At 51.4% G+C, this 11,839-nt stretch overlaps 1 protein-coding gene across 1 annotated transcript in view; it reads right to left on the bottom strand.

The window, feature by feature from the left end:
- Positions 1–10,243, bottom strand: part of bsna (bassoon presynaptic cytomatrix protein a) — a 32,456-nt gene extending 22,213 nt beyond the window's left edge. Inside the window, exons 1-3 of the mRNA XM_024006662.2 lie at positions 9,881–10,243; positions 2,582–9,244; positions 5–237 (exon numbers count right to left, since the gene is read on the bottom strand). Of these exons, the coding sequence (XP_023862430.2) occupies positions 5–237; positions 2,582–9,244; positions 9,881–10,243 (7,259 nt within the window). The remainder of the gene's footprint in view (positions 1–4; positions 238–2,581; positions 9,245–9,880) is intronic.
- Between the last annotated feature and the right edge of the window lie 1,596 nt (positions 10,244–11,839).

The raw sequence follows: 11,839 nt of genomic DNA, 5'->3' as shown, positions 1-11,839 counted from the left end.
CTGCTTGCGGAGCTTGGTGGACTCCTGCTCCACGGCCTTCAGCTCGTGGGTGAGGTCCTTCAGCAGGCTGGCTTTGGCTGCCAGACCTGGCCTGGACCCGGCCCTCAGGGAGTGCACAGCGGGCATGTACATTTGAGGGACGGCCGGGGTGATGATGGGGAGGTGGCTCTCCTCTGGAGGGGGGCTGGGCAGGGTCCTCTTCACCTTCCTCAGAGCGCTCTGCTGCAGGGCAGCAAGCTGCAGTGAGACGGGACAGGGCCGTGAGAGTAGGGGGTTAGGGTTAGCTAGCACAACAAAGCACTGCACATGTGACATAGATATGTATTGATTCTCAAGGACGATACTAAAAACAAAGTATATTCTTATGGTGTGATTGTACATTTCTTAAGGTGCCTGTGCAAAAGAGAAAAGCAATAAACAAATTGCTGTAAACTGAAGCTTGGTAAATATCAATATGTTTGCTTCAGTTACTTTGCAGTGCAAAGTAATACAAATGTCTATAATCTAACATGTCCACTAACATTTCTCTATTATGTTACATCCTCTGCCATGCCACAACTGTGTAGGCAGCACAATGTGAGTGTGTAATAGTTAATTACTTCATCGTTTAATTGTGGTAATTAAACTTGGATTTCCATTGGGGGTTAAATTAATCACAGCCACAGTCTCCAGAAAGGTTGGGGAAGATAGCCCCAGTATCTGTCAGCAACATTACTGTTTAATTATGACAAACTCATGAAGATGCTCCCACAGCAGTTCTACATAATCTCAGTAAATGTTTTACAACCATACACCTCTCTTCAGAAATTCTAGTAGGGTATCAAATAAGCCCAATTAATACCCAATAAGATTGGAGGTCTAATAGAGACAAGCTATATTCAGTCGTGCCAGTTCTGACAGTCGTGSCAGTTCTGACAGTCGTGGCAGTTCTGACAGTCGTGCCATTTCTGACAGTCGTGCCAGTTCTGACAGTCGTGCCAGTTCTGACAGTCATGCCATTTCTGACAGTCGTGCCATTCTGACAGCGGGCCATTCTGACGTGTGCCATTTATGAAAACGTGCATTTTGACAGTGTCGCAGTTTCTGAAGTCGTGGCCATACTGACAGTGTGCCAGTTCTGACAGTCGTGCCAGTTCTGACAGTCGTGCCAGTACTGACAGTCGTGCCAGTTCTGACAGTCGTGCAGTTTGACAGTCGTGCATTCTGAAAGTCGTGCAAATGAGATCAGTGCAGTCTGACAGTCGTGCCAGTTTGACAGTCGTGCCAGTACTGACAGTCGTGCCATTTCTGACAGTCGTGCCAGTTCGACAGTCGTGGCAGTTCTGACAGTCGTGCAGTTTTGATCCACGTATTCATCGCCTTCAAATCCTCAATATTTATGAAATCAAACTATTTCAAGTCTGTTTGTTTGTCTTCAATTCAAAATTAATCTACTCCCTGTTTCTGTTCAAATGCTATTCAAATGTAATACTCAGGTTCATCATTACCCTACAAGAACTGACACTGAATTCCACACAACTTTTTTCCGTACARGATTAGGTCAGTTCGCCATCACCCACATTACAGAGGTCAATCATTATCTGTTAAGTCTCCCTGACCCCCTCAAACACTGCAACAGCTCCTTCAACAACTCCTTCAAATACAAAATGAAAAATATCTACTGGACATTCCACTCAATGACTCATCCCAATAGTTTCCTGCCTATTTGTCACTTACTTTGATTATGCATTTTAATAATGCATCATCCACCACTAATCATAATTTTTTCCTTTTTCTTTGTGTAAATCTCAAATGATTTATTAATTGGTCTTAAAAATCTGGATACTTTTTTCTATGGTTTTATACATATTTTAAAGAGGGCCTTACAAGCCTCTCAGTTTTTTTTTTTACCTGTCCTGCACACGCTTCCGTTTGCCTTTTAAATTCTTATCATACTGTTTTGTATGTTATTGTGTGCAAATAAATWAATTAATAATAATAAAAATCACAAAAGAAAGCATTATTCACAAATACGGCGGACGGTTCACTTAAATTTCAGAATTCTTTCAGCATTTTCTTCCCTTCATAGTAATCTGTATATAGGGGGGACAAACGTCAATCTGTAATTTGCCATTTAAGCAAGAGTAACAAACAGTTGGAGTTAGTATTGGATGAATGGAGATATCATTGTCAGGTTTTGCCTGTAATGATGTTAACAATTTCTTGCCAAAAATATCAACTTTAATGTAGAGATACTTTGATAGTGTTCACTTAGGAAGTTGTGCATTAGATGTTGGAGGACATGCCTCAATGGTGTTTTTTTAAACTAGAGATCTGTCAGTGTTAAATGTGTGTAAATTGACTTGTATGTTTTATGTATAGTATAGCATTGTATGTTAATGCACTGTATGTTTATGGGGCCACATTTTAATATCAGTCTGTCAATTCGATACATACTGTACTACAGTTGAATTCATACTCAACATTAAAAAGACAACTGTCTATGTGAGGCTACGATTTAAATAAGACTTTGCTCTCTTTCAGTCTCTGCATGTGTACAGAAATAGCTGTTGAGGATCAAAGGATTGACCTTGTGACCTACCTGGCTCTGAAGAGCTTGCTGCTGGTACAGGTTTAGCCTGGCCTTAGTGTGCTCGTCAGTGGTGGGGCTCAGCAACTTGGGGTCAGACATGGACCTCTGTGTGTTCTTAATAGGGCGGGGCATGCTGGGGTGGCGCTGGGGTGACTCGGCTGTGTAGGCCTTCTGCTGGGGAGTGACATGGGCCTTGTTCAGCCCGCCGGTGGAGAGGGACGTCTCCAAGAGGCGGTGGGGGGAGATGGGGGAAACGGGGGAGTAGAGCACCTGGGGGGACTTGGGGGGCTGACGGATCAGGCTGGAGAGGGACTCATTGTGGAGGTGGTTCATGGGCTGGGTCTGGGTCTGGGTCTGGTAGCTGATCTCCATGGGGTCAGACCTCCTCCTGTTCTGCTGCTGCCGCGGGTCGGCGGAGCCAACCAGCTGGATACCCGTGGAGTAGGGGCTGATGGTGGTGGGCACGCTGAGCTGTGGCACCACCACGCCCTGAGACTGGGCCTCCACATCTGTTTGGCAGGCTAGGCTTTGACCCTTCTGGGTCCTTTCAGGGCCTGATATGTAGTGGACGATCTCCACTTTGTTCGGGTCTGGGACAGTGACGTGGATGGCCGGGGACACCTTCCCCAGCTGGTCTGTTTCGGTCTGGCAGGAGCAGTCTCGAATGGTCTGAATGGCGATGCTGGATGAGGTGGCCGTCTTGGAGGCTGTGTCAGTCTTGTGGTCGGCCCCGGGATCCGAGTGCCTGGAGAAGCGTGAGCGTCTGCGTCTCACAGGCTGCTCCCACTCCACTTTCTCCTCATCGTCGTCGGTCTGGACGCTGCGGTCCACGCTGCGCCTGTTGCGTCTGCGCCTAGACATGATGTACCTCTCCTCACCGTCCTCTTCGTCTGTTTGAACGCAACTGTCCACGATCCTCCGGGCTCCGTAGAACTCAACGCTCTCGCCCTCCATTCCATCCCTCAGTCGGGGCATGGAGGTGGAGTTCTGCTTTCTCATGTTGGTCCTGGTCTCCATCTGCTCCTCATTGTTCCTTAGACACATGTCTGAGGAGGAGTTGGGCAGGGACCTGAAGCCCATTTGGTTTCTGTAGGGCTGCAGCATCTGGCCGCTCTGGTCCAACTGAGCGGCTGCGGTGGCTGCAGCAGCAGCAGCTGCAGCAGTCTTTTGTCGCTTCTGCTCCTCGAGCTGCTGCTGGAGCTGCTGCTGCAGCGACTGGATCTGGTCAAGCTGGGCTTTCTGCTGGGCCAACTGCTCCTTCTGCATCACCAGCTGGCTCTCCCTCTCAGCCTGCTGCTGCTGCAGGACCTGCTCCTTGATGGTCTGCAGCTCCTGGATCTCCCTGTGCACCAGCATCTGCTCTTTCTCACGGTGCCGCTGCAGCTCCATGCGCTCTCTCTCCAGCTCCTCCTGCAGACGCAGCTGACGCAGCTTCTCCAACTCCACGCGTTCCCGCTCCATTTGCAGAAGCTGCTCCTGCTGGCGGTGCAGCCTCTCCTCCTCAGTCTCGGTCTCCGGGTTGACAGGGCCGCTGGAGGGTGGGGTTGGGTGATGGGGCTGGGTGCTGCTCTGGGGCCCAGTGTAGCTTTGTGTTGGGGGGTAAGCATGGGCTGGAGGTGGCTGGCTCTGGGGTGGATGCTGGCCCTGAGGGTGGAATTGAGGTTGCATGTGCTGGGGCTGAGCTGGGGGCTGGTTCTGAGGCTGGACCTGGGGCTGCCCTGGGGCCTGAGTGTGGAGGTGAGCCTGGGTCAGGTTTATGGGCTGCTGCTCGGACTCCGTTGGCAAGCTCACTGAGGCTGATGTATGGGCAACAGGAGATTGATACAGGGGATCAGATCCACTTGATGTCACAGAGGGCTTCCCTAGGTAGATTGGGGCATCCTGAGTGGTGGTGACGGCGGCAGGCATGCTCACAGGGGCCGACGTCGTAGATGGGAAGACGTTGGGAGCCGGATAACGGTATGGGGCCTGTCCAGACATAGGCATCCGTGGGTTCACAGGCATCCTGGTGAGGCTGGCCAGAGGCACAGGTGTCATATTGGCTGTGGGTAAAGGCCTGTACACTCCACTTAATAGCGGGCGCAGCACTGAGGCAGGCTGGGTAGTGATTGGCAAGGTGGAGGCGATGGGTGTGTTGATGGTAGAATAGGTCATCCCATCTGCAGACCTCATGGCAGACGGGTACATGGCTCGGAGGCTGGCTTGCCTGGCATTGATCATGTTGGTGAGCGCTTGGGTGTGAGAGATTGGCTTCCCGTCAGGTCCATAGAGCATATTTTGTCTCATAGAGTTAAGCCTGCCACCTGGACCTGTTCCTCTGCCTACACCGTATTGCACAAGCTCTGGGTTGCTCCCATAGCGGTCCATTGAGTTGAGGGCAGCGCACATTCGACTGATCTCTCTGGCAGTGGTGGCACTGTACTGGGCCAGGTTGGACTCCTGGAAGTTAGCGAGGTCTCGGGGAGAGTAGCCATAGTCAGAGCTGATGTTTGACAGGGAGTTGAATCTGCGTATGGGCAGGGCAGTTGCAGTGATGTCCCCTCCATGGCGTAGGTCAGTGTAGGAGCCATACTGCATGCCCAGTCCGAGGAAGCCTCCCTCATAGGTGTGTTTCATGGTGCTGAGGTCCACAGCCAGCTCTCCAGAGGTCTGGAAGTGTGGGTCCATCTTGGAGTGGTAGGACTGGAGTCCGGCCTCTGCTAGGTTGGTGTCAGACATCGAGGGCTGTAGCCGGCCAGGGAACGGTAATGTGTAGGCTTTACGCCCATCCATAGAAAACTCCTGATACTGGCCCTCCTGGTCCGACTCATAAGAGAGTGGTGGCACAGAGTGTGGTCTTGGCTCTTGAGTGGCCAYTTTCTCATCAACATTTGGCTTTTGGGAGAATGGTCCGCCAACGCAGCTACCTCCAAATGGGAGGTGGTACACAACATCACAGCAAGCTGGTTGGTTCTCAGCTTTAATCTGCCCCCCTGTGAGGTCCACGGCATCCTTGCCCTCCTCTGTCTTCACCAGCTGGGTCACTGGTCCTCCCTGTGGGGCCCCATCCATTTGGACCATCATGCCATGAGGCCCACCCCCAGCCAGGTGCATCACACCTGCCGGGGTTGGTTTGCTCTTCAGCTCCAGGGGACCTCCAGTGCCGTAGATATCAGGGGCAACGGCAGGGGATATAGTACTGACCACGGCTGCGGTATTGCTGGTTTGGCTGACCAGAAGGTCTTTCTTGAGCAGCGTCATCTGGCCTGGTAGGTTGAACCGAGCTACGGAGGACTGCTGCTGCATCTGGTGGTGTTGCTGGAGCTGTTGCTCCAAGAGCTGCTGTTGCTGTTGAAGCTTTTGCTGCTGCTGGAGAAGCTGCTGCTGCTGGATGCTCAGGTCCTCCAGCTTGGCGTCGATCTTGGGGATGGATGGGTCAGTGGGAGGTGGTTTGTTCTGTGACAGGCACATGGCTGAGCCCATGCCCTGACCGAGGTCAACTCTGTTTTGTAGAGGGTCCCCATAGACCATGGGCTGTTGGGGCTGTGATATGAACATGGAGGTGGCCACCGTGACGCTCATCGTGGTTGCAGTGGATACCATTACGTGGGGCTGCTGCTGGGTGTTCAGGTTCATGATGAGGGGCTGGATGATACTGGAGGGGTGGCTCCCCTCGGGCCCGCTGGTGTATTTGCGTGTTTCTCTGGCCAGGGAGGTAAGATCCATGCCATGGGCAGTCATGATAATGGGAGCTGCGTTAGTGGCTGTTCTCAGATCTACTGTTCTCAGATCCACCACACTCCCACCATGGATCATCTGGCCCGGCTCGACACTCGAGGTCCCAGGGATGCTGGAGATCCTGCAGAGAGAGATGTTGTCCATAGACATGGAACCACGGCTGTAGGTGCTAGCTGTGGTGACCATGCTGGTTCCAACACTGACCTTCTCCACCTTCTGCATCCTATAGAAGCTGTGCTGGGGAGACTGGTGGTATGGAGGGGTGTCTGGCGGACTGGCCTGTGGAGAGTAGCTGTCAAATGTCGACTGTTGGATGAATCTGGTGGGCGAGGATAAAGGTGACGTGGCGGTGTTGACCGTCATTGGTTTGGCAGGGCTTGTGGGCTCTGCGACCATGTAGGGGGCATGCTGGGAGGATTGCTGTCTGAAGAGACGTGGGGATACGGCCCTTTGAGATGTCTGTGTCCCCTGGGCCATCACTGGGGAGGTGGGCCCCGAGCCAGCCGACAGAGCCTCTATGCCTGGGCTGAATGTCTGAGTGGATATCTCGGCACTCCTGGAGGGTGAGCGACTTGGGCTCTCAGTGGGCGAGGCAGAGGGAGACAGAGGGGAGCTGGAGCTCTTGTAGTACGAGTACATCTTTGGCGAGCGGGGCTCTATGACATGCTCTGAAGATGTCGCACTCTCTCTAGCTTGGACCCCTCGGCTCTCGCCCACCCTTCTCGCAACCACCTCTCTTTGGCTGTAAGCCTGTGTTATCTCCGCTATCTTGCTGCACACATTTGAGATGGTTGTGGTTGAAGTGGCAGGTCCTCCAGTTTGTCGACCATACATGATGGATTGGCTGGTCGTCATCGTTTGACTAGCGCTTGTGTGAGAGATGGTCACTGCATCCCGGGAATAAACCCCGTAGGCTGCTATTGTGGTGGCGGCCGCCACTGGAGTAATGCCATTTTTACCCGTCTGGCTCTTCATCCCGGCTTTATGGACATCTTTGGAGTAGTGTTGTGTCACCCGTACATCAGGGATCCTTCCTCCGGTCTCAGAAAAAGTCACAGGTGCAGAGAGCTGAGTGGGGCTGTTGCCAGGAGTCAATAAGTCATTGGTCTGCTCAAGCAGCTTAGCGAAGGCCGACCCTGTATCTAAAAGCTGCTTATCTGGATAGGTGCTGTCGTCTATTTCCACCTGCTTGTCTGCTTGCTGCTGTAACTCCAGGGCTGAGGATTGATGCATCTTAGTGATGTTTTGGGAGGTCTGGCGGATCTCTTCGTAGATGTCTCCTGTCTCTGCCGCCTCGTTTTCATAACTAGTCTCAGCCTGCTCATACTCATACTCATCTTCATACTGTTGGCCATTCGTGTCGTCCTCATATGCACTGTTGTGTCTCCCTTGTTGCTGCTGCTGTTGCTGTTTCTGTTGTTTCTGCAGCAACTCGGCTTTCCTCATCATTTCCTCATACACCTCCTCAGCACTCTTCAGGGGCTTGCTGCTGGAGGGCGCGGTGGTGGTTGAGGTCGTCGACGACTTCTCAGTAGGAGAGTACAGAGACATGAACGTGGGCAAGTTATACTCGCTGCCAGACTTGTAGAGTTTAGACTCGTATCCCTCAGCCTCTGAGTCAAGGCTCTGGGGGGAGTATTCTGAKGCAGAGGATCGGTGGAGCTCCTCCATCTCYGCAGCYTGTCGCAGCTCCTCAGTAGGGGAGGCATCCTCGATGGGGGAGAGGTTGCTGGGGGGCGTCTTGGATCTCTCCCTGCGTCTCTGGGCCCTCAGCTCCTCCTTATCTCTTTTGGTCTTCCTAGCCGTGCTGCGGATCCTCTGTTGCTCCAGATCCCTCATCTTCTCCTGCTCCCGCAGCAGCTCCTCCTCCTCTCTCAGCTCGTCCTCCTCCGAGGAGTCCTCAATGGTGGGCAACAGGGGACCGTGGGAGCGGTGGCGGGCCTTCCTCTGCTGCTTGGCGTCCTCCAGTCTCTGCCTGCGACTGGGACTGCTGTCGCTGTCTTCCTCCATGGAGGAGATGGAGGTGGGGGAGGTGCCAGAGTTATAGCTGGAGGTGGTGGGTGGCAGGGTGGAGGAGTACTCACCCCTGGAGCGCTCCTCGGGAGACCCCGTCAGGCTCTCCATCTCCAACTCGGGCTCTCGGTCCAGGCTGAGGTCGTTCTCGTTGTTGAGCTCCATGTCGCGGCTGTAGCTGTTGGTGTTGTTGAGCTCGATTGTCTTGAAGCGGCGCAGGCCCCCCAGACCCCCCTCCTCTCCTTCCTCCGCAGAACATTTGTAGATGTCGCTGGAGCTTTTGGTGTCCTCCTCAAAGCTGCTGGACTGGTGAGAGAGGCGGCGCTTCTCTTTCGTCAACTCTGAGATGTGCTTGTGTGTTTTTTTAGGTTTTTGGTAGCCGTAGCCTTCGTCCTCCTCGTCCTCTTCCTCCATGTCCTCCTCCTCTTCCTCGTTGTCCTCRTCAGCGCTCATCTCCATGATCTGCCTCCTCATGAACTCCTCATCTGTCATCGGCTCCGGCTCAGCCACTTTCTTCTCCTCTTTGGGAGCGGCACTGCTCTTGTGCTCCTGTTTGGACTCCCAGTCTCCTCCRTCCTCCTCCTCCTCTTCCACAATGTCCTCCAGCTCCTCATCAGAGTCATAGGCCTCCGGAGTGATGGACAGCGACCGGGGTCTCTGCTCTCGGTGGTGCCGGCCTCGGCCCCTTTCGCGCTCCCTCTCCTCAACTGGCAGGGTCTTGCACTCCAGCAGGGGCCTCATGGAGCTCTCCAGCTTGGTGATCTCGGAGGGGCTGGGGGGGCTGCCACGCCCGCTGATGCCCCTCTCACTCAGCTTCATCTCCTCCTCCTGGATGAGGCCGATGATCTCGCTGTGGGAGCTGGAGATGCCGTCGGAGGAGTAGCCCGTGTCGCTCAGGCTCTGGGGGCTCCGCGACAGGTCCTGAGTGCTGTTCTTGGTCTCCTAAGGGGATAGACAGAGAAAGACAAAATAACTAATAAGTAAGACATAAGAGATCAGCCAAAAACAATACATCAGACTAGGAAGAATACCTGAAAAAGACCTGAAAACCCCTTGAAATGATCTTATGCAATGACTATTCTAAAGATTTTATTCGTAATGTTCTGCTCCTCATAGAATTCCACCCATACTCGCAGTGAACATTAGAGAGCAGTGGGGATTAGAGTGGAGCACTTTGGTATTCACATCAGCACTAATTCAGAACCACTAACTAAGGCCTTGATGGCTTTGCATATTCATGGTTGTACCAATCTTAATGCTTCATATTTCAAGAGGAGCGATGGCTAAAATGAAAAACATAAATTTTCTCTGTGTGGAGTAAATTCGTCAGTGCTATGGCTGGCGCCTGCTTCATCAGCATTATTTTCTAGATGTCAATAACAAGCTGCAGAGGAAGAGAGAAGGCACAGAAAAGATTGGATCCCATTTTCTAATCAATTGCTATACTGTGGCTATAAACTAGCAATACATTATCCCATTTCAAATCTACTGAATGTCCTACAACCAACATCTTGCTTTAATATATAACAACACAGCCTTACCAARATGAATTTCTGGGACACCTAAAATGTGACTTACATCATATCTCGACTTCTTTATCTCTTTTATTGRTGTGATTGGTTCTCCCTTCTTCTGAGTCGGTTTGGTGTCTATGGCGGGTTCCACCAACTTCTCTGGTTTTGGCGTAGTCTCTTCCGTGGCCTTTGGTTGTTTCAGGGGCTCGATTGCAGGTGTAGGTGTGGCCTGGACAGGGGCCTTTGTGTCTCCAGGTTGCTTTGCTGCAGTTGGTTCGAAAGGTCCGCTCCCCAGGGCTGTCTGGGGCTTCTGCTGCTGCGGCTGCATCTGTCTCGACCCTTCCTGCTGCTGATTGGTCAATTTTTGGAAGGGTGGCTGCTGAACAGGCTGCTGACTGGCCAGTGCCTGGTGGTGTGGAGAACCCATTGGTTGGTGCTTTGGAGACGGATGAGATACAGGAGAGGGATCCCGGAGCCCTCCAGACATCAGTCGCTGGGTCTGGCAGTTCAGACAGAGCCATTCTTTCTTCTGCAAAACAAATCAGAAAAACAAGAGAGAGAACGTGAGAAAGTGAAGGGGCTACAGAGAGTAGGTACTGAAGAATGTAACAAGAGTAGAACATCACTCCCACATTTCATGTTCAACTCCACTGTGATTCTGTGGATAAGGACAAGAGTGACAGCATGACTTCACTGTGATTAAGTCTGTGGGTCTCAGAGGAGAAAGTAGTACTGTCTATTGGCAGACTGCTACCAGATCAAGAGATATCATGCTTCTTTCTACAACACATCTGGGGAGCCGGCACACATAGCAATGATGTTCCCATAACAATGGGACTGAGTGTTGGCCCAGGTCCACTACTACAGTATACTCCAAGAAGTAAGCCTCTTAAAACTATGAAGCATAAAAGCCTCCCTGCAAGAGCTGCCAAGCTGGTTAATAGTTTATTTCAAGTATTAGTGTTTAGTTTTTTCTTTCTCTTAAGTGTGATTAGCAAAGCCACAAATTATATCCCTATTTCTCATTTGCTGGTGGACTCATAACAGCGATTGCTCTTAAGACAGAGAGCAATACTGTGGTCCACTCCTCTATATTGATCTGACCACAGTGCAGACATGTTTTTTTGCCCACACTGAAGACGTCTATATCAGTCCGCTAATACAGGCCCAGTGCACTTCTTTGGTGATAAAAAAACAATGTATTTGAGTGTTTACCAGTATTTGTAACTTGAGTATGATAATTATCTGCACAAAACAGTTAATCTGATAATACTTTTGGAAAACTTTTTTGATATATGTTCAAGTTTCTTGAAATGGGGCCTCTCGAGTGGTGCAGTGGTCTGAGGCACTGCATCACAGTGCTAGCTGTGCCACTAGAGATTCTGGGTTCGATTCCAGGCTCTTGTCGCAGCCGGCCGTGACCCAGAGACCCATGGGGTGGCGCACAATTGGTCAAGCGTCGTCCGGGTAAGGGGAGGGTTTGGCCGGCAGACCGGGCGTGTCCTTGTCCCATAGCGTGCTAGTGACTCCTGTGGCAGGCCGGGTGCAGTKCAAACTGACACGGTCACCAGGTGTACGGTGTTTCCTCCGACACATTGGTGTGGCTGGTTTCCAAGTGGGCATTGTGTCAAGAAGCAGTGTGGCTTGGTTGGGTTGTGTTTCGGAGGAGGCACGCCTCTCCCAAGTCTGTACGGGAGTTGCAGCAATGAGACAAGACTGTAACTACCAATTGGGTATAAAAAATAATTATATATATTTTTWAAAAGTTTATTGAAATACTTTGCAAATACAACTTATTTCTATGTGAAAACTGAAAAGGTCTATTCATTATTTTTCATTAGACACTGTTATCCACAGTAATTGGCGTGCATACATTTTCATACTGGTCCCCTGTGGGAATCGAACCCACAACCCTAGCATTGCAAGCACCATGCTCTACCAACTGATCCACATCATCACATCATATCATCACAAACCACTTGATGTTTCAATGTACTCAATTACTGTATTGTGCATAGTTTAT

The sequence above is a fragment of the Salvelinus sp. IW2-2015 genome, linkage group LG17 (assembly GCF_002910315.2).
Source record: "Salvelinus sp. IW2-2015 linkage group LG17, ASM291031v2, whole genome shotgun sequence".
In the NCBI taxonomy this organism is placed as follows: domain Eukaryota; kingdom Metazoa; phylum Chordata; class Actinopteri; order Salmoniformes; family Salmonidae; genus Salvelinus; species Salvelinus sp. IW2-2015.
The sequence above is the reverse complement of the archived record's forward strand: the minus strand, read 5'-3'. Positions and strand labels throughout refer to the sequence as shown.